Source organism: Onychomys torridus, chromosome 11 (genome assembly GCF_903995425.1).
Source record: "Onychomys torridus chromosome 11, mOncTor1.1, whole genome shotgun sequence".
Lineage (NCBI taxonomy): Eukaryota > Metazoa > Chordata > Mammalia > Rodentia > Cricetidae > Onychomys > Onychomys torridus.
This window is the reverse complement of record NC_050453.1, coordinates 83,475,550-83,501,585: the sequence shown is the minus strand read 5'-3', so window position 1 is coordinate 83,501,585 and position 26,036 is coordinate 83,475,550. Positions and strand designations below refer to the sequence as shown.

Here is a 26,036-nt window from a genome sequence, read left to right as displayed (position 1 = left end):
TTAGAGTTTTCCTGCCTGGCCCAGTCAGGACAAATCTCTCTTACCTGCCAGTCCCACAGTCGCTCAGACCCAACCAAGAAAGCACACAGAAACTTACATTGTTTACAAACTGTATGGCTGTGGCAGGCTTCTTGCTATCTACTTTTTCTATCTTAAATTAACCCATTTCTGCTTATCTATACTTTGCCACATGGCTTGTGGCTTACCAGTGTCTTTACATGTTGCTTCTCATGGCGGCGGCTAGCTATGTCTCTCCCCAGCCTTCTACTTCCCAGAATTCTCTTCTCTCTTGTCCCACCTATACTTCCTGCCTGGCCACTGGCCAATCAGAACTTTATTTACACAGAGCGATATCCATAGCATCTGTTCCTGGCAGCACAGATTTACTTCAAAGAGAAAGATTGGCATGGAAGACACTCCATGTGGAGTGTATCTTCTTCTTGGCAAAAATAGCCATTTGGGCAAGAAACTGTTCTTGTCTTAGACTTCTTGACAAAATGTTATATTGACTGGACATGCAGGACCCATAGGAAAGTGAGCACTGAACTTTGCAAGGCAAAATGGTCCTTCAGATTCCTGCTTTGCAGAAGAAAGTGCCAGACATTCTACTGGACACAGAAAAAAATGACTGAGAGACTCTAGGCCTATGGGCTAAAATAGATGCCCCAACATTGCAGAAGTACTTTAGGTGACTTTCCAGGCAGCCAGCTGTTTCTGTCAGTCTAGATTTTTGCAAGTTGTTTATAATGCACTTCCTGTATACTTAGGTATTATGAACTTTAGACTCACAAATATAAGATAGAATATTTTCTTTAATATTGCCAAATGCAAATAGACTAGATATTGTAACTTTAATTCTTGCTTGATAGCTGTTTGTTATATTTAATTTTACTATGTGTAAGGCCAAGGTTCCAAACAGCCAGCTCATGCACTAAGGACAGGTCCGGGTCCCATTGCCTGGGTGTCTCCCAAACAGTTCAAGCTATTCAATTGTCTCACTTATCCAGAGGGCCTGATCCAGCTGGTTGGTTCATAATTCATGTGCTTCCATTCGTTTGGCTATTTGTCCCTATGCTTTTTGAAATCTTGGTCTCAACAATTCATGCTCTTACAGTCCCTCCTATTTCTCAGCAGAAATATTTTAAGAACTAGAAGAGATGGAGGACAGTAGGAGACCATGCTCCTCTGAACCAGCTAAACAAGGCACAGATGAGCTCACAAATACTGAAGCAGCAAGCACATGGACTTCATGGGTTTGCATCAGGTCCTTTGTGTATATATTATAGCCATTAGCTGAGTATTTTTATGGAGAGTTTTATCATGAGAAAGAGGAGGTCTTTGAATTCTGTGCCGGCTCTTGGGATCCTTTTCCTACTGTTACATTGCAGTGCCCAGTTTCAGTATGATAGTTCTTGTTTCACCTTTTTGTATTTTATGTTTTATGTTTGATTGTTATGTCTTAGACGTCTGTCGTTCTAAGGAGAGACAGAAAGAGAGTGGATCTGGAGAGGATATAATGAGAGGAGAACTTTGGAAGAGTAGGTGGTTGGGAAACTATAATCAAAGTAAATTATATGACAAAATAATTTTCAACAAAATAAAATAATGAATTATGTATGTATTTTGGAAGTATCCATTACTGAAAACAAATCCATTCAACATAATTCTTAAGTAATTACTCAAAATATTTCTGTTCATTTATTAAATACTGCCATTAAACACCTGACAGAGATAATATAAAGGAGTATCTATTTTTCTCATTATTTCAGAATAATCACTTCACTGATACACTCACACATTTACGTGAAAAAATCTTCAGAAAATAAAATGTTTTATTTTTTATAAATTAAAATATGGGAGTGAAATAAAGAAACTATAACACAAAAATGAATTAAAATGAAAAAATGTAAAAAAATTAATTCCTTAATATTTAAATAATGAGTGTAATTCTATTTTTTGAGAAGTTCCAACAACAACATATATATATATATATATATATATATATATATATATATATATATATATAATAGTAAGTAGAAATAAAATTACTCTTTTAATAACTTATAGTAAGTATCCCAACAAAGAAAAATAACAACAATAATAAAACAAAACCCCAAATCATAATTACTATGTCTTCTTCAGCATAGTTAATGGCTGTCGAGTCTCATCTACAATTTCCCCTGGCCTCTTGGTGTTTTTCTTGTTTATCCTCCCTGCTGTGGCAATTAAAATGTTGTGAACCCATGTCTTTAGTAGTATGTAAACTTTTAGTCTGAATGGATTTTGAGATGTTTGGCTTTTGCCATTTACAGAAGTGTTGTAGGTGTTAATTCTTCTGTAACTATATTCAGAATGGTAAACTGTTGAATTTCATGTTTCACGCATGCTGGTGTCCTAGAAACTAAAATGAACCTGTCATAAGAATATATTCTTACTATCTGCTAGTGTGATCTGCTTACAATGGCATGTGTGTAAACACATAGTCTTTTTTATAATATGGAACAATATAATAAAATCTCAAAAATACCATACCAAAAATATTAAATTCCACTCTAGTGAAACTCTCTAATTTATTGACTAAGCAATGAAATTTGCCAAAATTTACAATGCATATCATTTATCCCCTTTTTAATTTTATTTTTGTTTGTGGCTAAAGAACACTACAGAGACATATTGTGCCATACATGTCTTTATGCAGTTTAATTATATAATGTGTCACTTTTGAAAATATTAAGAATATGAACTCCATGCTAGATTGCTCCAGGGACCCTTTCTCCTTACCTGAGCTTTCTAAACAATATCCCTTGCTGAATTACTAGTGTAAACCATAACAGATATGATATTTAAAAATCATCATTATTCTGATATTCTTTAATATGGGGATACCTCTTAGGACAAAGGCTAATTACAACAGCCACATTGTGAATCATTTCTACTTGCATTAAGGGACAGCATGGAGCAAAAGAACTTACCAAATTTCTTATAAAGGTGATGATATTATTGTGGCAAAGGGACTCTCCATTTCAGGTATATTCATTTCTTTTAAGCTTTCAAACTTCCAGAAAAGACACCAGCAGTTATAATAGAATGCTATTTATACAGTATGAAAATAAATGAAAGTAATTAGGAGAGTGAACTATGGGGCTAGCTTCCACACTAGGCAGTGACATACCTGCTATAACAGTATTACTTAGCTTTTGGAATGGCTCAGCATGTGGTAAAGCAAAAATCAGCATGGAATGAAGACACTTCCTTCAAATTCTTTCTTTCATTTCAAATCTCACAGTCCCACTTGTTCAAAAACAAAACACATTACATGATATCAGGACTTTACAATTACAAGCACTATGTGATATGAAATGCCAATACTCTGACATGATTCAGCCATAAAAGCAAAGCTATTACTCTTGGTACTAACAATGTCTACATATTTAATGAATTTGTTAATTGGCATTTATTATTATTATAAACAAAAGCAGAAAGAACCAAAATAAAATAAAAACAAATCTGTGGAAATGGTCAAAACTTAGGATTCTAATGTAATATAAAAGTCTGTGCATGCTGGTGCTGTTTCCTGTTAATATTTACTTACTTTTACTTTCTCCTCTTCTGAGGCAGGCAGGTAATGTTGACATTGGCACAAGGGTAGTCAATGCCCTGAGCTGATGTACTTCCAGTTGGGGATAGGCTCATATAACTTACAGGCTAAGGAAAAGCTGAAATAACAAGACTCACAAAGCCTCATCAATGTTGTATGAACAGGTTCAAGTGCTGGAAAGGAGACCCTCAGCCATTCTGAACTGCCTTCAAGTTTTGCACAAAGCTCAAGGACAAAGCACCCTTGAGTCTTCAGTTATGTTAGGAGGGTTTTCTGTGACAAAAAGGGGCATTAAGTCACTCATGTTCCTATTGACAATGCCTCTACTTTCTTTCTCCTGGACACTGTCCCCTTAGATGAGATAGTTTTTGTTCAGTTGTCAGTGTCCTGTCTAGGATGAATAGACCTGTGTTCCCCACCAAAGGTCACATGACAAGACAAATACATGGTTGTTCCTCTTTGCAAATGGGGATAGACTTCACCTACTACTGGAATATATTATGTTGATACCTTGTTTACTATGCTTTCTCAGGTCAAGTCAAACCAAAGTTCACCAGTAGTAACAATTTCAGTTACCTAGTCAGAAAACTGATTTGATGATGACAATTGTTTCCACATTATAATATTTCTCAAAAAATAATAACAAGGAAATACTTTTTTAGGTTAATTGCTTTTCACTAAATGAAATGAAAAAGTGTAGAAATCAATCTTGTAAGCACATCTGTCCTTTGAGACTATGGCTAGGTATGCAGCTCCAGATTAATTATTTATGTATTTTGTCCATGGTAGGTTATTTCAGACTCCTGCATTACATTTGGCCTCAATTAGGTCAGAAGACATGATGAAATGTAAAATTTAATGTTCAAACACCAATTAAACTCACTAATATAGAATTGAGTTGACTACATTATTAGCCTATACAGGACTATATGTGTTGCAGAGTCAAAATAAAATAAATCATAATTCAGATACAGTAAATCAAAAAGTAGCAACTCATTATTTTTCATTTCAGTAGCATTTTATTAAATCCCACCACAGACATTTTCCAGTAATTCAGTCTCTGCTGTATAAGCATGGGAATAAATTTTATTTCCCTACAGCCAACAAATGTGTTAGAGCTCTTGGTTACAAAGCAGGTCCTGCCCAATACCAAGATGCAGATTATGTTTTCTTTCACTTCTATTGACACCAAAAGTGTTTTCATATTGTGCAAATGTGCAATTTATTGTATGTCCTGTACATGAGCCAGACACATTTTACTTTTTAGGCTTAATTTTATTAGTCAAAGTACTACTCTTTCTAGAGAAGGAGAAAAATAGACATCTAGTATTGACAAGATGGAAAAGCAAAGATGCCAGATGTAATTCATTGAGAACTAAATATATTTTCATAATAATATATTAATGAGCATCTGAAGGCCTTGGAAAGCTAAGAATAAACAAAACTCCTAAACTATAAATAGAAAACATAAAAATAAGAGCTGATTATAAGGAAATAGAATGAAAACAATAATACAAAGAATCGATGAAACTAAACATGTTTTCTTCAAAAATATTAAAAAGACTGACAAATTTTTAGCCAAATTAACCAAAATAGAGGATTCAAATTAATAAAATCAGAAATCAAAAGGTAAACTTTTCAGTAGACATTAATAAAATTCAGAGAATCTTAGGAAATACTTTAAAAATTTATATTTCACCAATATAGCAAACCTAAAAGCTATGGATTCATTTCCAGATATTGATAGGTAGAACCTACCAGTTGTGAATCAAGATGCATTAAATAATTTACATACACTCATAACATCCAATGAGATATACAAGCTATAATTAGGAAGATTCCAACAGCAAACAAATAACAAGCTCAAATGAATCAGTTGCAAAATTCTACTAGAACTTCAATGCCAGTACTCTTCAAATCATTTATAAAATTGGTAAGAGAGAAACATTGCAAAATTCCATTTACAAATCCAGTGTTAGCTTTACACCACAAACCAGAAAAGATATGAGAATAAAATAAATTTAAAAGTTAATCTCTCTGATGAACTTGCATGCAAGTTGCATCCAAACTACTTATAAAAATACATCAGAGAGATTATCTATCATGATCAAGTTGACTTTATCACAGAGATAAAGGAATGGCTACCCATCTGTAAATAAATATATGTAATCTACCTCTTTTTTATTAAGAAAATGTTTTACTCACTTTACATACCAATCACAGATCCCACTTTTCCCTCCTCCCTTCCCTCTAGCCCCCCACATCCTACTCCTCCTACAAGAAGGTAAGGCATGGGGTATGAGTAGAACCTGGTCCATTCAGTAGAGGCAGGTCCAGGCCCCTCCCCATGCCTCAAGGCAGTGGGAGGTGTCCCACCCTAGGTAGAAGGCTCCAAAATGACAGCTCATGTACCACTGATCCTGATCTCAAAAAACCAGAAAACCCATACATTTGAATATCTACCTATTTACATGAAGATGTTCAGCAAATCTACATGTAAAATAGATACTAGAAGTATAATATATTTGATTGTTATTTTATTAACAAAACAGTGTTTTCAAATTTATCATTTATTTAGAATAAGTGAAAACAAGCTTGAATTTTTACAGTTCTACCAATATCATTGTATTTAAGAGTATAGTGTCTATTTAATAATAATACAATTATAAAGTAATATGGAAATACATGATATGTTATAAAGAAAAGACCTTTGCTCATGTAAATTATAATATTGAAAAAGATTTTTATGATATGCAATAGTTATAGAATATTTTTATTAATAAACATATAAAGTCTATATACATCCATTTATATAATTATTGCAATTCAAAATATTTTCAAATATTTGGATGCATTGTTCTGTATGTCAATTTAATATGAAAAATGTGCTAGTTTTAAATAGAGATACCATAGATAATTAACTGTACAGAGTAGTCTTCCTGAATAACATAGGCATCATTTGGGACAATAAGAATTTTCTGAATTTTGAGGTGTTATGTATTCTAAACTACTGCCTAAAACTTATGAAATTTGCAGCACTGACTCAGATATGAGAGAAACAGTGGAAATCTACTAATTTCAGAACATATAGCAACGTGTACTCTAATGTATTTCAGAGAGAACAGGGAGGATAGACTTAACTTAGAGATGAAAGTTGCTTTTTTGTCTTGTCACAGGTGAAAACAATTGACTTCCAATTTAAAATATTTAGCAAAATCATAAATGGAGAACTATGAATAACAAATGTTAGATATGGGTAACACATTTGCCAGAAACTCTATTAGATGAATTAGCATATTTCTGTTTCTTTCATGTAGTTCTAATACAATTCCTACATTAGTCAGTTCCTCCACCACTTGTAAAGTGAACAATACCAATTCTACTTTAAGAGATTTGTTTTCAAAATATGTATACCAGAATAAGTTGCTATAAAAGGTTAGTTGGTACATAACTTTCTACATTCTCTCCTAGATAAATGCCACAGAGAAAATATTTTCCAACAGAAAAATCTATGCATAATATATAACAAAAGCAATTAATTTCTTCCTTTGATAATAATGAATAATACCCTGGGGGATCAATGGGAGGGAGCAGAAAAGAAAAGCAAGCAAATTTTCCTAAAATAACTCATTTTCTTAATTTTTTTCTAATCCAATTTAATTCTAGTAGCTAAATAAAGAGGTATGTCTAGGACTTCCTGAAGCTAACATTAATAATGTAATAATTGTCATTATTTCAGTAATAACAGCAGGTAAATGTATGCAATATCTGCTGTGCATTATGTGTATCATGTATACATCATTTGGGTATAGTGTAATATAATACATTCATTCCTTGTATATTAGAAATCCAGCTGGATTTTACAAAAGTTTCATGAATTCTTAATATACTCATTGCATAGATCTAGGTGTCAAGGGAAAATGTTTTAAATACTTTGCCCAAGGTTAGACAGAAAAAAAATGTTAGGACCTAGAAAATAATTAAAAGTAAAATTTATAGACCAGTTATCTAGCATACAAATAAGGCAAATTATGGAAATGATTAAAAATAGTACAGAGAGGTACTTCACTTTCTTTATGGTATTAAAATTCTTTTGATTTTCTTACTTCTTTAGTAATGAAGTATTTGAATTACCATTTCTAGCTTTATTCATACCAGAACTATATAATTTTATACTGTGAAAGTTCCTAATATAGGTCATATTTTAAAGATCGATATGAATAGAAGAAGTATATAGAATAAAATTGAGTATTTTACTATGGTCTGAACTATTTTATGACTACTACAATTATATTTTATTTGAATTCTTGCTTAGGTTTTAAATAGCAAATGGAATTTTGAATTGTAATTGGAATTCTATTATGTAGAATTCAAATGATATTAATATATAAAGTCTTATTAGTTTTTAACTGGAAGTGAATCATTGATACAATGTTTCTCTTTATTCAGTTGTTGCACTGATTGTTTGATACCCAAAGGGGTCAAATATTAGTTAGAAAGCTTCACACCTCTTGGTTATTTTCAAATATTCACAAGAACTCATTTACTATGTTGTAGAAGACCTCATCAATTCCTCAAGGTTAGGAAAATGTGTGCCCTTTACTAAGGCAGTCACTGCTCATGGTCCTCTCAAACGTAGAATGAGGTGGGAAGAGTAGAGTTAAGGTCACTGTACATATGCTAGCGTTCTTTGAATCTTACTGCCTCTGTGTTCTAGGAAGATACTGAGCCTATGATTGGTCTCTTCTAGAGTGCATCATGCATTATATTTTCAGAGACCCATCTCAAGGACTTTTTGTCTGTTATTTATCCATGTGAAGCATTCTCTGGTTGACTGATTTAAGCTTCATCTTAGATTCTACTCTCTGCAGTATTTCAAGAGCTGGAATGCTCCTGTTTATTGAAAAGTCATAACTTTGCTTGGCTTGGAGCTACAGTACTTCAGATTATAAAATAAGGTTCACAAAAATAAGACAATATTCACGCAATTAGTTAAATTAAAATGGATTTATTCATACTCATATCAAGAAGCATAAAATATGTTCTTAGAAAAGTAGTACTGCTTATATTCTTTGAATATTGTAAGTAACTTTAAATGTTGCTTATTTTAAACAATGGAAATTTGAAGCTTATATGTAAGATTGTGAGATGAGTGAAAAGATTGTTAATATAAAGATAGAACTACCTATATTAATTTAGATTTTATTAAAATATTCCAAATCATGTAATGTGCGTTCAATATGGCAGATAGCTGAACTTTTGCAGCACTTATGTTTAAGCAAAAGATAAACAATTACACTATTGCCCATTATTGTTTCTAGCAGTTTATAAATTCCCTAGTCCTAGATAAAATTCCCTGAGATAGCTAAAAATGGGATGTGCTTTGCTAACAATTATGAATATAATTAGAACTTTTTCCAGTGTATCCTGCATTTGACAATCCTATAATCATATAAAGCACAATGTGTTTTTAACAAATCTCAACAGAGTAACTAGTCATGAACAATAAACACATTGTTATATAATTTGCATCATGTTTATAAGTTGTTCATAGAAATGATCAGAGGGATTAACACATAAAATATTTGCTGTGATTACCAAATTTAATTTCTTTTCTTGACTCTACTTTCTTTGTTTTTAATCATCTTTGTTTATCATACTTTTCAGTTTTTCAGCAAGGACTTTATTACACTCATTTTAAAATTTATGAAATAGCCATTAAAGGACTGATTTTATTCATTACAATTTGTACAATATATGATTGAGCAATAGGCCAATATGATAGGAATAATAAATTCCCAATGCATACATCTCTATATGAATTGTATGTTTAGGGTTTTTTGATAATATTTTTGTTTTGTACTTTTTTCTTATGTTTGAGACAGAGTTTCTCTGTGTAGATCTGGCTGTCCTGGAACTCACTCTAGAACAGTCTGGCCTTGAACTCACAGTGATCTGTGTGCTGGGGTTAAAGGTGCATGCCAACACCTCCTAGCTGTTCTGTACTTTTTACAGAAGAGCAAAACAATATTATATTAATGTGTAATGATCTATTGTAGCTTGCAATATCTCATCGACTTTCTTAACTGTTGTATTTCAAATATAACTGTTTTATTTTCTTACAAGGTAATGGTATCTGTGGCACAAACAAAATGATTCCCATTTCAAATTTATATTCTTTTATTATTTGATATAGATGTCTGAGTCTCAGAATACAAAGAAAAATACAAATATTCATCTGCCCTAATACATACAAAATCACTTGAAATATTTCATATAAATATACATACTTTAGTTGAAGGCATACACTATTAAGTAATAGTAGTCATACAAAACAATGTGAAGAACATTGTACTCGCTGAATTATTTTATATTCAAACAGTAATTTGACTCCATCATGATTCTGATATAATATAAAACATTCTTGAAGAGTCAATTAAAATATACCATGTTTTATTAGTTTATAGCTCAATTATGTTAAAGTTGTGTGTCTGACACCTTAGTATTTACTCTTCTATAATAGTATGGTGAGGAGTTTCCATTGCATCTGGTTTCAAATTCAGTAAGAACTAATGGCACTGAGTGATCAGTCTCAGAATAAACTCTTAACAGTAAAAGAAATGCAGAAAGTGGCATTGTGTTTTATTTATATCAATAGTGATACACAGAGCAGATGATTGTAACATTTGTGGTAAATAATAATTCAAATTTGAATACAATACTGGTGTCATTTGGCTATCAGAGTTTTAGTAGAAAGCAGAATATACTTAAGAATTTCTGAATTTTCCATGAATTACAAAAGCAATAATTTAATCACAAGTGAATGTTGACCTGAATTTGGTTATTGTAGATTTTCATGAAAAGAATCAGCATCTGGAGTTTCTAGGAAATTCATCTATGAAAAGTCCCTAATAATATCTTCTGCTTCCTTTTGTTATACAAACTCAGAAGAAGTGAAGTAATGTGAGTTACTGGGTAACTATGATTAATTCATACATTGCATAGATAGCCAATTGCAGTGTAGTAAAATGTAATCTTGGCTAAAATTTAAAAGTTGCAAAATAATATGATTTATAGAATCTCAATTGGAAAACTGCTAACATATAAAGCAATATTTGTAAATCTTTATGAAACCACTCAAGTTTCTCCAAGGTATTACAATTTATCTTTGCATGGTACCAGAGATTTAGTACACATAGAGGCTTCATTCTTACACTGTAAAAGAGTGGGCAGATGAAAAACTGCACAGATGGCTTTATTTGGTGCATTTCTTATTTTCCCCTTCTGAACTGTTGAGAATTTGCATTGGATTACATGGAAAACTTCTAGAGGATCATGTCAGTAATATAGTAGGGGTGGCTTGCTGTGTTATCTAAAATATGATTAGTTTTATTCCTCCCAACCTCTGTGTTGAACTGGAAATATCCACGAGTATGTATTTTAAAAGATCATAATTCTACATAAAGGGCTCCTACCAGACAGAAAGCTAGAGATTGCAATTCTACCAAAAGCCTATCATTTCATGTATATACACCTTAATACTTCTTGCATGTCGATATAGGGAAGCCTTAATTGTTTGGTTGCATTGCCGAACCAAACATACACGCTAATCTTTTAAAACGAGGTCCCAAGTCATTAAGGTAATCAAAATTATCTTCCTGATCAGTGGTTCTCGATCCTATGGAGCTCAGAGACCCACTTGATGACCCTGTGCCTTCAAAAGCAAAGGTCTGCAGTGAGTCAAAGGGTGGAGCACATGGATCTGTGTTCGCTTCTTCTAGCTTCTCTGTGATGAATTGTCGGAATATGGCACTGTCTGGCCCGACCTGCAGGGACTGCCTGTACAGGCTCCTTATCTCCATGCTCTTGCTTTTGTGAGGCTTTCTTTCCCTCATGACCATACTGCTTCTCAACTCTACAACATCAAAAGCATCTGAATCTTCTTCTCCACTGCCTTCATCATCAAAGCAAAATATATTCTCTCCAAATTCTTCACTTTTCTCTGGAAATAGTTTTTGCATTCTTCGCTGCTTCATAGTGAGCATCAAAATGATAAACCCTGGTGAAAAAAGGACAGATGAATATAAATCAACTAATAGAGAATGATGTAAATTTTGCAATCATTGCCCTTGACACAAATTCAAGAAATCACCCTAAACTTTCTGACTCTAAGGAAACAAGTAAGACAAGAAAAATGGTATCTGAAGCACAGCCATGATTCTGGCTAATGGTTTAGAGGAAGGTGCAAAGAAAATAGCATGAACTGTTTGACTCTTACTCAATTTAATACTCAAAATGTAAGTTAATTCCTATTCCAGTACTTAAAAGAACATAGTAAAATAATAGAATATCCTCCAAACTGAATGTATGTAGTGTCTAATGATCCATGTAAACAATTAATGTATAATGGTCATCATTTTGAACAAAAGCAAGAAGGGTAAATAGGAAGAGGAAAGAGATATAACTATATTAATATCTCAAAAATAAAACAAATAATTTTTGTAAGTCATCCTGCCATTTACAGCAATATGGAAGAACCTAGAAGTCATTACTCAAATGACAAAAGGCAGCTGCACAAAGGCAAATTCAAGTTGACCTCAGTTAGATGAAAAACTCAAAAAGGCAGAGAGTGATTAGCTACATCAAAGAATGTATTCACTTTTTTTCAAGCAGTGCATAGACCATTAGAAATGGCAATATAATACATGCTTGGAAATGTGATCTTCAAAGTACAGCTCATAGTGCCATGTTCAGATGCAGTAGTGCTACCTGCTGGTGTTCTCAAGACACAGAGTTTCAGTAAATCCTTAATTGCTACATAACACTTGAAAAAATATGTATTTCTTGTATTGTGTTTCAAATCTTCTTTATTCTGGTAGATGATGAATTTTGGTTTATTCACGTATATAATATAGAGATAACTATCCAATGTAATAAATTCAATGAATTGAAAACCAACTGTATTTGGTTTTAAACTTGAATATGTTTAGAGAAAATAAACACATGTAGAGAACAACTACCTCCTAGGGTTCCTTTTTTTAATTGAAAGTTTGTATCATTTAATATGACTTACCAAATATTACCATAATGCATACCAGGATGGCAATTATTACTTCTGTTTTGAATCCCATGAGAAACAGAAGTCCCTTGTTAGTGCACATCTCTGTGCTTCTACTTTCTCCACAGTCACAGACTTGTATATTGAGGGTGTTTGTGCTTGTAAGAGATGGGATTCCATTATCAGCAATTAAAATGATCATGGAGAAGACAGGCTCTTCTTTAAGGCTAAAACCAGTCCTATTTGTCAGAATTGCAGCTGTGTTATCTAAAACAGAAATCCATGTTAACATTTTTTTTTAATAATGTAAACCAAATATGTACTATGTAAATACTAAGGGCAAAAACATTTCAATATAATCATACAAGGCAAATAAAAAACCACTTTTATATTAAAATATCCAGTCCTAAATAATTTTGAAATGTTCTAAAAATGAGTTATATAATTAGACGAATTATTTGAATTATTTCCAAAAGGTTCTGGGGAATATCAAAGATGCATAGCACACAGAAAAGGAAATATTTCTGTACTCAGGCATCAGTACTGGTAGGGGATGTTAAGCATTAGATATGTGCTGGGACTCTCAGCTTTATTTTTATTATTTGTGACTAGCACTCTTTCAGAACAAATTAATTTTACAAATCCTGGATATGTGTAAGATATTCAGTAGCCTAACTACATAAATATGTGCTCTTAAATAGTATACATTCTAATAAGAAAAAGAGATAATTCTATTTTGGAGAGAAATTCTATTAGAATATTCATTTTACTGTGACTTTACCAAGTTATATTTGATATAAAATTCCAAACATAACTTCATTAGATGTCATTTCAATTTATTCATCAATATATCAACACTACAGAAATTAGTGATGTATTTCATGCACATTTCAAAGTACATGTGAAGCTGAACAATGAGTACTTCAAAATCCCAAATACTTAGAATGATATTTTCACTAATGCAATTTTCTTCTCTCAAAATACTATGAAGTTTTCTTTTCTAGGTTTTTGTGTCTGTTATTTGCCTTGTTTTAACATTGAGTAGCCTTCTGTGATAGCTAATCTTGGTTTTCCAGTTGATATAATGGAGAAAAGGGAACCTCAATCAGAAAAATACCATAATTAGCTTGGCTTGTTGGCATGTCTTTGAGACATTTTCTTGATTGTAAGCAGATGTAGGAAGGCCTAGACTTCTAATGCCATCTTTAGGCACATGAGCCTAGGCTTTCTAAGAGTGAGTGCAGCAAACCACACACACACACACACACACACACACACACACACACACACACACACACACACAAAATACCAGTAAGCCTCTGTGTTTTTTTTTTTTTTTTCTGTTTTAAGCTCCTGCTCTGACTTCCACCAAAATGCACTGTAAGGAAAATAAACCCTTTCCTTGCCAAGTTGGTTTTAGTCAGTGTTTTATTAGAGCAACAGAAACAAACCAGAGCATCTTCCTATTACCCTAAATAATATTTGTATCCAAAAAATCAAATTAAGAGGCAGAAGACAAAAATGTTCATTTTACTCCCAGACTATCTAATTCATAAAGTTTAAGTGAAAAGGAAAATTTAAATATATATCTACATAGTGGGCAAAAATTCTTTAAGGTTAATGAAAAAACTAAAGAAAATACTTTTAGAAGTTTTCATTTTTACACAGAAGAAGCATAAATTCTACCTTTAAAAAATTTCGGGTTGGGGATTTAGCTCAGTGGTAGATTGTTTGCCTTGGAAGCACAAGGCTCTGGGTTCGATATTCAGCTCAAAAAAAATTCTAACTTCATAATATTTACTACTCAGTTAATAAAGTCTTTGTGTTACCAGGTAAGCAACGGACTTAAACACTATGTTTATGTAACCTAATTAGTGTTGCCATATAGTCATAATTAAGTCAAGCTAAGATCACTATATTTAAATATAGATTATTATCTCTTCATCTTTACATTGATAATTGACAGAGTCTAAGATGCAATAGCCCTATGATCTCACCACCTTAGTAATATTTGAGAGCCTATAAGACTTTCTAGTATCTTATAATGAAGGATAGCTTTCTGTTTTAAAGTTCAGTTCAAAAATCAAACTCATAGACTTACATTTAATATGCAAAGCAATTACATCGTCAACCTCTCTACTCATGATTTTTAAATGTGTTTCTAGTTCTATTTTGAAGAAATATGAGGCATAACAGAATCATTGTCCTTCAAAATTGATTGTGAGTTATTTTCCATTTTGGCCATTGCTTTTTATTTCATTTTTCAGTATTGTAAGAACAGTAATCAGTTCTCCAAATGCACTGGAATAAATAATATTGGATTGCACGAAACACACTTATAGATGAGGAGTTACCTTGATTGTCTGTTAGTATAAAACTTGAGTTGTTTGTGTCTTCCAAAGAGTGATTAAAGTAAAAATAGTGATCTTCTATGGACTCATCTCTGTCTATTGCACTGATGATCTGAATTACCTAAAAAAATATAAAGAAAGTGGATTGCTTTTGTTGGGAATTATAAATCAATCAATGCTTGCTATGGGATGTCATTCTGTATGCTGCAAATATGTGTTGCTCTGATTGTTTGATAAATAAAACACTGCTTGGTCAGTAGCTAGACAGGAAGTATAGGTAGGGCAAGCAGATGAAGACAATTCTGGGAAGAGGAAGGCTGAGTCAAGAGTTGCCAGCCAGATACACAAGAAGCAAGATGACTAGGCAGAACTAAGAAAAGGTACCATGCCACATAGATAAAAAGTATGGGTTAATTTAAGTAAAAGAGCTAGTCAGTAATAAGCCTGACCTAATGGCCAAGCCATTATAAATAATATTAAGCCTCTGTGTGATTATTTTGTAAAAGGCTATGGGACTGTGGGTGAGAGATTTGTCCCTACCGTGGGCCATGCAGGTCACAGAAAACATTCTGACTTCATTTGGTGCCCAGTGTGGGGCCCTCAAATTTCCATAAGGCATAAAAGGGTTTAAAAAGGGCTTCTAAACACACAAATAATGGAGCCAAAACCTGCTTCCTACTTCATATCTCATGTGGGTCAAGATATAGAGATGCCAAGGTACAGAGACACTGTGGTGTAGGGACTTGAGCTACAGTATGGTGGGTCCACAGTGTATGGGCTTGAGAGTAGCATGGCAGATTCCTGCCACTGTACACAGTGGTATCTGCAAGCCATGCACCATGATGCATGGTGGATATAGCTTTTGCTAGTACAGACAGAAAAAGAAAGAAAGAAAGAAAGAAAGAAAGAAAGAAAGAAAGAAAGAAAGAAAGAAAGAAAAGAAAAGTTTTGGGTCTATGAACTGCTGTATGAAAGAATAGACCCCGGCTTCACAGAGTCAGAAATGAGCATAGTTCCCCCAGAACAGAGGGTAAACGTACTTCTGCCATGTTGAAAAGCTGAGGTGAACAGAGCCAGGAGCCAAAGCTGCCATTTCAGTCCTAGTCATTTTTGACTTTCTGCCCCTATGGGAACTTTGGTCACCTGTGAAGAGGTGGTCTGGAACCGAGGAAAGGTAAGTGTGTGCCACTTGCCCCTTTCCCAGCCTCCCTCTTACCTGTAGACAATCAGATGCATGAGGAGTCAAGTCAAGCAAGAACTCATTTATTGTTAGGCAGTAAGCCTTTTTTATATCAAAAATTTCAGCACCCCAGGAGTGGGTGAAGGAACCGACCAATCATTTTTTTTTTTTCCAGAGCTGAGGACCAAACCCAGGGCCTTGCGCTTGCTAGGCAAGTGCTCTACTACTGACCTAAATCCCCAGCCCCTCAATCATTTTAAAGGTCACCCTATACTCATCTTCTTATTTATGAATTATTTATCCACTGACATCATCTCCTGATCTTAGTATCATAAACAACTTGAGCTAACTTTCTTCCACACCATTTGTATCTAATCTCCATACAAACAACCCAAGCTAACTTCCTCTCCATACCAACCTTTGTATCTACTCTCTGCATAAACATCTTATGCTCTATTTGTCTTACTTCCTCTTTGCAATCCATGTATGCCCCACAGTCATTCTGAAGTTTAAAGCAATAGATTCAAATAAGATGTATTCAGGTGATATAAAGTCTAAACAGTTTACAGTGTGTGTAAAAATATATGTAGGCTTGGAAGAGAGAAGAAAAGGAAGATAGACAGTTATATAAAGAAATAGAAAGTTTTAAAAAAATAAAATCTTTAAACAGAAAATAAAAGTAGTATAAAAGTAAGCCATGTGAAGATTGAAATCACACAGAGAATCTGGACTATATTGTCTTTGGGATTTTTAACTGCAGAGAGACATTTGATTGTAAAGGCTACTCAGTTAAACCAATCTATCTATCTATCTATCTATCTATCTATCTATCTATCTATCTATACATATATATTAAAGGTATCTTGACTTCAAAATTTACATCTAAGTTATGTTGCTTGGTAAATGAAGCTCTGCTTTTGTTTCCACTGGAAGCAAGAGTCTATAGATTTGTTCCAGGTTAAGATGGATCAGATTTGATCAAGACAGAACTCCTAAACCTTAACAGATCATACCTATCAATAAAGGTTATACCCAGTCTTCACAGAACTTGACCATTATCTCAAATATGCTCAGGATTCTCATAAGATTACTAGTACCCCCTATCATCAGAAAGCAGCCTAAAACTCTATGCTCACATTCCCAAAAATGGATTATGTATATTTATCTTTGTCAGAGATTAGTTACAAATTGTTATTGATCTTAGTCAATATCCTTTTTTTAAAAAAGTGACATGATGTAGATATGATAGGATGAAAAGTTTGATTATTGAATCTACTTTTCAAAAGCAACATGTTTTAAATTGCTATAGATTTTAGTTTATTGACACAAATTTAAAGTTAATTTTGTTATACTGTATGTATATTTCTATTCTTTTTGTTGCTTTTGTTTTGTTTTTTCGAGACAGGATTTCCCTGTATTGCTTTGAGCCTTTTCCTGGAGCTCAGTTGGTAGCCCAATCTGGCCTCAAACTCACAGAGATCCACTTGGCTCTGCCTCCCAAGTGATGGATTAAAGGTGTATGCCACCACCACACGACTATTCTTGTTTAAACTACTTTGTGCAACATTTTTAGGATTGTAGTGTATAGTTGAGATATACATCTATGATAATCAAACTTACAGTCATGCTAAATTTTCTAGGTATATATAGGTGTATTTCAAATAGGTAGGTAATCTTCAAACACTTCAAAGACCTACAGAATATGGCATCTAAAATGTTTTAAAAGCTTTGAATTTTCTGGACAGTAAGACAAGTCTGCTTCTGACAGCACCAATTATTTCAAGGAGAATGATGGACATTGTTCCAAAAATGGAGTTTGCTTTCTTTGTGGCAAAAGTTAGCCACTTGGCAAAAAAGTGCCCTTGCATTGACTGATTGAAAGTACGTTGTATAAACTGGACATGTAGGACCCATAGAACCGTGACCACTGAACTTTACAATTTGAGATAGTTACTCAGCTTTACCAAAAAAAAAAAAAAAAAAAAAAAAAAAAGAAACCTGCCAGACATTCACATTCTAGACATTCTATAGGACATAGAGAGAATTGACTGGAAGACTCTAGGCCTATAGGCTGAAGAAGGTTGCCCCAAATTTGCAAAGGAACTTTGAGTGACTGTCCAGGAACCCAGCTGTCTCTGTCATTCTACATTTTTGGAAATTGCTTACAATGTTCTTCCTGTTTACTTAGGTAATATTGCATACTTCTGAGGTCTTTGATGTAACTGAAGACTAGATGGTTATAATTATGGTTTTCCTTGGTTATGATAAGAGATAAGTCAGATATGAAACCTTGGACACATAAATATATGATAAATAGAATATGTTCTTTCAATCTGCCAAATATAAATGGTATATTGTAACTGTGATTCTTTCTTGATAACTGTTTTATTATATGTAATTTTACTATGCTAAAGTTAATACCTTCCTTTTGGATTATACAGAAAAAGGTAAGTGCTGTGGGATGTATTTCTGTATGCTGTGAATATGTGTTGCTCTGACTAGTTTATAAATAAAGTCATTTGACCTTGGCAAGGCAGCTTAGAGGCAAGCAGGAAATCCAAACAGATAGACAGGAAGAGAAAGGAGAAGCAAGGAAGACTCTGCTAGCCACCACCAGGAGAAACAAGTTGTAAGATACAAGCCACATGTATAGAAAGGGTTGATTTAATATCTGAGAGCTAGATAGCAAGAAACCTGCCATGGCCATAGTTTGAAAATAATATAAGCCTCTGTGTGTTTACTTAGGTCTGAGTGGCTGCAGGACTGGACAGGACATAGAAAAACTTTCAACTACAAATGCTATTATTACATGTAATTTTTTTCTTAAAATTACTTTATCAACCTCATTAGAGATATTACAGAATACCTAGATTTCTTTCTCCCTTACTTCATTCTTTATTATTAATCTTCATCTGATAGCCAACCATTATGATTTGCAGACGTCATTATGATAATATTGACTTCCTGTTCATACACATTTTTAGAATTATTAGCTTTTGTTATTAAAGTAATTAGTTTTGTAATTGATTTTCAGAAACAGTGCATTTAAAGTTAACAGGCAATGTATGATTTCCTTTGACCCACAAAGATGATAGGCAAACATGCAGAATCAAATAAATGTCACTCTGTATTTCAAATCATAAAACTGTAACGAAATGCATATACAATCAAATCAGTTCTCAATTAATTATTTTATGGCAAGACATAAATGTGTTAATTATATTCAGAAAAGAAGATAAATTAGTCATGATCATACAGTGAGATTGTGATTAATTATGGAAATTAAAGTAATTATTATGATACTTATTGTTTTCTATTTTCTATAAACAAAATTCGCTTTAAAAGTTTTTCAAATAAAAATTTTCTTGAGTGTAAGATGAAAGATCCAAATTGGCAAGCTATACTTCTAAGAACAGTTACTTTTCCACATGAGTGCAGAACAAAGGGTTATGAATCTGTAGCAATCTGTAGATTATATGCCCATATTGATTTTTACTTTCCTAATAATTTTCTCTTAGTAAAATTAAAATTATTTAACTACATGATAGAAAGAAAAGTTTTATTCAACCTATACTTATGGTAATAAAGTGGGTATCATATGATAGCAAGGCAGTATTTTTATTTTTATATACCTTATGATTTTGTTTAGGTTAATGAGGACAGGAGTTTAAGATTATATTATTATTAGTCCATATTGTGCTACTCACAGGTTCTCTAAACTCAAACACTAGGCTATGTTTGAACATAAAACATAAAACATTCCTTTGTAGGCTTACCTAGACTAGCTTTTTAAAGAGCTTTTTTACATCTCTACAATTCTATTATGTCCTCATGAAGAAAACTTTCTCTGGTGAGATTTGCATGAGATGGTTTTGCAGATCTTTATTGATCACACTGATTGTATTTATTGAAGTAAAGCAAGATAAACAACAAATCATAAAAGTCTCATTTACTTTGATGGCTTGCATATTGTCAATCATTCAATGTGAAGTAGTGTGATAAAATAAACTGTTAGAAAATGATTCCCTTTTGTGAAGGAATGCTTCAAAAGATGAAAGACTTTGATTGTATATGTATTTTCTAACATGTTTAATTAAAATTAACAAATGTGCACTGTTCATATTACAAATAAATAAAACAGGTCACTTTAAAAACATAGATGCATTTATATTTGCTTCATAGGTAGATTAGTAATAAGTTATATGTCATTTCATTTAATTTTAAAAATAACCCATTAATATAATCAGTCCTTAATTTATCTGAGGTAATATTAAAAGAATGCATTTAACCTCGAGTATATATAATTTTACTAAAAAACAAATCTTTAAGACATTCATATGATCATATTACTTTTTTTAAAATTTAACAATGCAAATAATGCTTTTCATTGTGCAAATAAATCTAAAAAAAATGCTTTTGTTTAGAGTTAGGAAGCAAGTAATAGAAATAATCTCAGATTATAATCAGTTTTGATAGCTCTGGTTTTAGAATTCTCTTTGCTCTCTGGGTAGAATTTTGTCTAAGTTCCCCTTACATGGTACATTTGATTTCCTGTCTATACATATTTTTGAATTCTATGATAGAAATTCATTTAAATATGGCAAATACATAGTATTTAATGTAAAATATTTAGAAATTTTAAAAAAGAATAAAAATAAGAAATCAAGAGGAAAGGAAAGGACATGACTGTTCCTAAGTATGATAGAGTATAGAGTTTATTATAAATTAACTGGGAGAGCATAGCCAGAGCCATGGACATCTGGAACCCTTTTCTTTACTTTGGTTATTTTTACATGATTCTTTTTCTCAGTCTAGACTGGTATATATCATTTTTCCAACAGCTTCTAGGGAAGAACTTATAACCAACACATTGTTTCTTAAAACTTGTCAATCAGGCTGTTTATGAGTCATCTGTGTTTATAATACAATTCCAAATTATTTTTTCCAGTTCAAGTCATATATGATGTGCAACACAGATCCTAAGTTTGCACTGGCAATCGTTGTACCCTCTGTATACATCACTGAACTCAGTTTTTAAGCACTGGAATTGCTCTAAAATATTTATATTTTAGAAATTTGTCATGCACTGCATCCCTCTTTATTCTTCCATGTTCATCACACATATGTACTTGTGTGGCTCCTGAGAGATAGAATTCTGGAAGGAAGACTAGATAATGTATGTGCCTATTAGTCTTCTCACTGCAGTAAGTTTGGGTGAAAACACCGCAGCTGTGTCAAACTATCCTATGTTTCCATGTGTATTAAAATGTGTATGCTTAATATTCATATAATATATAATATAATACGTAAACATACATAATATATGACTTTATAAGCATATATAATATAGTATGTAAGTATATATGCTGTATATAAAATTAAATAGCTTCATCTTTTAAACCAGTTCTTTCTGCCATACTTACACATGGTATATTTTCTTATTTACTACAATGTTGTGTTAGGATCATTAAATATCATATTTTACTGTAGGAGAATGAAACATTGGTAACTTTGAAATAAAAGGATTACTATGGAATTATAATTTTTGATGAAGCAGTTATTTCTGCCTCTCTTAAAATATATTTCTTTGTTCATGATAACAATTTAAGGTTTTTATGAAGTAAAATGCCACAGAAGAGGTATAGAATTATAATGTTATAATCCTTAAGATTTCAAAATGAGAAAACATAATAAAATTTTATATAGCATATTTATACATGTAATATAATGAATGTAACACATGATTTAATTAAGGTAATATAAAAAGGTGTCTTGTATTAGCAATTATTACATACTATATTTAGAGAAGATAAAATATAAAATGCTCTGTTGCTTGGGCTACATTGATTTATTATGGTCTTTTATCTTACCTCACCAAATTCAGCATTTTCACAAACGTAAGTCTCATAGTACTGAGAGAACTCAGGAGCATGGTCATTAATATTAAAAACTTGTACATACACAGGAGCTGAAGAGATCTGTTGTACACTGTCTGAAAATTAAAGATATAGCATGAAATTAGTTACAACTCTATATAAAAATCATGCAAAAATTGAATTACAAGCTTTTTGTATACTGATGTATTTAACTGAGGACAACTAACAGTGGGAACTATGTAGTCCATACATTTATCAGTCATAGAGGCTAGAAAAGGAATCTATGCTCAATTCTAGCACCATTTATTGTTTTCCTTCTACATGCTATAGCTTTAGCCCATAAGAAGAAAGTGAATAAAATATTCTTCTTTGGACACTGTGCTGACAGTTAGAAGCTACAAGAAGTCTTTCTATGAGTCCATTGAATTGTACTGAGAATAGAAATTACTACTCTTGTCAATGTCTCTGCTAGTCACATTGGCAACAGAAAACCAATCAGTACTACAGATTGCCTGAGGTCCTAACATAACTGAAAATCCTTTATAAGGCCATAGCAAAAGATCATTCTGGTACACTAAAATTAAGTCATAACTTATAAAGTGTAAATGAATACTCAGTACAGAATGCACATACAAAGACACATTATCATTAAAAAGAAAATTAATCTTTAAAATTATAGAAATAAGGAATATTAAACAATGATCTTTAAAATGTCATTGTATCTTAAAGTGAACTATTACTTTTAGTGGGTTTTTCGGGCTAGGGAGCATTTATTTTCCTTATACTTCCATACCACATTTCATCATCAAAGACAGTTAAAGTAGCAACTCAAAAAGGGAAAGAATCTGGAGTGGGGAGCTGATGAAGAGTCCACAAGTTAACACTGCTTACTACCTTGATCTTCCTTGAATACTTACCTGATTTGTTATAACACTACGTTCTGTGGAATAATGATTTTGTACACTGGTTTAATAAAACACTGATTGGCCGGTAGCCAGGTAGGAAGTATAGGTGGGTTAAGCAGACAAGGACAATTCAGGGAAGAGGAAGGCTGAGTGAAGAAATGCCAGCCTGCTCCATGGAGCAACATGTAATGACACACAGATAAAGCCATAGAACATGTGGCAACATGTAAATTAACAAAAATGGGATGAGTTTAAGTGTAGGAGCTAGTCATTGGTAGGCCTGATCTAATGGCTAAGCAATTTTAATTGATATAACCTTCTGAGTGATTATTTTATAAGCAGGCCATGGGACTATGGGGGCTTGGCAGGACCCACAGAAAAACTTTCAGCTACAAATGGCACCAAAACTTGGTACCCAAAATTTGAGAAAGCTTTAAAAAAAAAAAAAAGAAATGTTCTAAAACAAAGCTAAAAACAGCTTCCTAATCATGTCTCTCAGGCTAGCTGTGAGCTACAGTATGGTGCATTTGCAGTGTCTTGTGTGCTTGAGTACAGCATGGCGGATTTGTGCCCTGGTACACAGTGCCATCTCCACGCCACACAGTTCACTGCATTGCAACAGATTTAGCTTTTGGTAGTACAGAAAAAAAAGAGGTCTCTGGGCTATAAGCTTCTTCTATAGAAGCATAGATCCACTGTATCGCAGCAGACAGCATGGCTCCCAGAGCTGGCAGTGAATTATCTCCACCTGTTGAAAAGTAGAAATGGGAGGAGTCAGCAGCCAAAACTGCTGCATCAGTACTAACCATTGCAGTTTAAAGCAATAGATTCACAATAAGGCAGATTCAGATGCAATAAGACTTTAAATGGTTTACAGTGTATGTACATAGGCTTGGAAGAGAGCAGAAAATGAATATACACAGTTGTATGAAGAAATTGTTTTAAAAATAATGTCTTTAAGGAGATAGTGAAGGTAATATAAAAATAAGACACATAAAGATGGATATTACACAGAGAGTGTGGATTATATTATCTTTGGGATTTTTACCTGCATAGAGACATTTGATTGTAAAAACTGCTGAGTTAAATCAGTATGTATATTTTAAAGGTATCTCAATTTCAAAATTTATATCTAAGGATTTGATGCTTTGGGAAAGAGGTTCTGCTTTTGTTTCCACAGAAGATGAGAGCCTGTGGACTGCTTCTAGACTAATATGGTTTGACCAGCCAAGACTCCCTGAAAGGTCTCCAATGACACCATGGCCCAGATAATCCATCATCTAAAAATAACTTCAAGGCAATTGGCTCAGATAATGCAGCCTCACAGACTATTCCACTCAGGACTTGCCCATAATTCTTAATTTTCTCAGGGTCCCCAAAATTTCCAGAGCTCTCATCCAGCAGGATGTAGTATGGCAAGCTATGCCCAAATTCCCAAAATAGTGTTTATAAATGTTTATTTTTATTTAAATAGGGTTGATTATAAATACAATCTCCTTCTAAGAAAAGGGGGGTTAGTATAGATATGATAGGATGAGATGGTAGATTATTGAATCTACTTTTAAAAGACAACTTTTAAAAAATGTTTTAAATTGGTATAGATTTTAGTCTATTGATGCAAATTTAAAGATCATTTTGTTAAACTATATGTATATTTCTACTCTTGTTTAAGGTATTATGTTTGTGCAGCTCATTTAAGTTGTAATAGATAATTAAAAACAGAGATTAATAATCTTCTATGATAGTCAAACCTATAGTCATTTTAGTTAAGTTTTCTAGGTATACATAGATATATTTCAATTAGGTAGGTAATCTTCAAATACTTCAAAGACCTACATAATATAGCATTTAAAATATTTTAAAAATTTAGACTTTTTGGACAGCGAGACATGTCTTCTCCTGGCAACACTGATTTACTTCAAATAGAAAGATGGTTATCAAAGACACTCCACATGGAATTTATCTTTTTCTTGGCAAAAAAGCTATTTGGGCAAGAAACTGTTCCTTTCTGTAATACTTGACAAAATGTTGTATTGACTGGACATGCAGGACCCATAGGAAGGTGACTATTGAACTTTGCAAAGCAAGATGTTCCTTCAGGTTCCTGGTTTGCAGAGGAGACTGACAGACTTTCTACAGGGCACAGGAAAAAGTGACTGAGAGACTAGGCCTATGGGCAGAAGACAGATGCCCAAACATTGCAGAGGAACTTTGGATGACTCTTCAGGAAGGCAGTTGTCTCTGTCATTTCCAGATTTTGGAAGTTGCTTACAATGCTATTCCTATTTACTTAGGTAATGTTGGATCCTTCTGAGGTATTGGAAGACTAGATAGTTAAATTTTCCTTAGTTATGATAAAAGATGATTTAGATATGGAACCTTAGACTCACAGATATAGGATAAATAGAATACTTTCTTTGAATTTGCCAAACATAAATAGACCAGATATTTTAATTATAATTCTTGCTTGATAATTGTTTTGTTATGTATAATTTTATTATGTTAAAGTTAAAACCTTCCTTTTTAATTATACAGAAAAGGAGAAATGCTATGGAATAATGCTTTTTTATACTGGTTTAATAAAACACTGATTGGCCAGTACTGCAGACTTGCACCTATGACAATCTGATTGGGCATTTTCTTAGTTTAGTTTTCCTCTTTCCTGGTGACTCTATCATGTGTCAAGTAGATAAAAGCAAAACCAAAAAATGCAACAGGCAGCATTCCTGATTCACCCTCAGATTGTGTTAGTCTACTTTTCTTGCCTACTTTACTCCATACATTCTCACTGGGATCTCAACCCTGCTGAAGCTGGATACCAGCAGTGTTGGTGCTCAGATTGAAACCCATGTTCCTTGGAACACAAGCCAGTAATCACAATCACTAAGTTTTTTCTCAAATACCATGATTAAAATATTTATATAGGAGAACTTCAAATGATCCCCACATTTATTTGTCATGGTCATCATTTGGTTATGTTTCATAAATATGCATACATACACACACACACACACACACACACACACACACACACACACACAATATGGTAAGGAGCTGACTGCTTGTCA

General features: G+C 32.9%; 1 protein-coding gene across 4 annotated transcripts in view; it reads right to left on the bottom strand.

Annotated features, from left to right (window-relative positions):
• Nucleotides 1–9,525: 9,525 nt before the first annotated feature.
• Nucleotides 9,526–26,036, bottom strand: part of Cdh19 (cadherin 19) — a 126,963-nt gene continuing 110,452 nt past the window's right edge. For all 4 annotated transcript variants that reach the window (XM_036202392.1, XM_036202395.1, XM_036202394.1 and 1 more), the window contains 4 exons: nt 22,058–22,179; nt 15,011–15,128; nt 12,672–12,923; nt 9,526–11,657 (listed from right to left, as the gene is read on the bottom strand). In XM_036202392.1, coding sequence (XP_036058285.1) covers nt 11,167–11,657; nt 12,672–12,923; nt 15,011–15,128; nt 22,058–22,179 — 983 coding nt within the window. In that variant the 3' untranslated portion in view covers nt 9,526–11,166. The remainder of the gene's footprint in view (nt 11,658–12,671; nt 12,924–15,010; nt 15,129–22,057; nt 22,180–26,036) is intronic.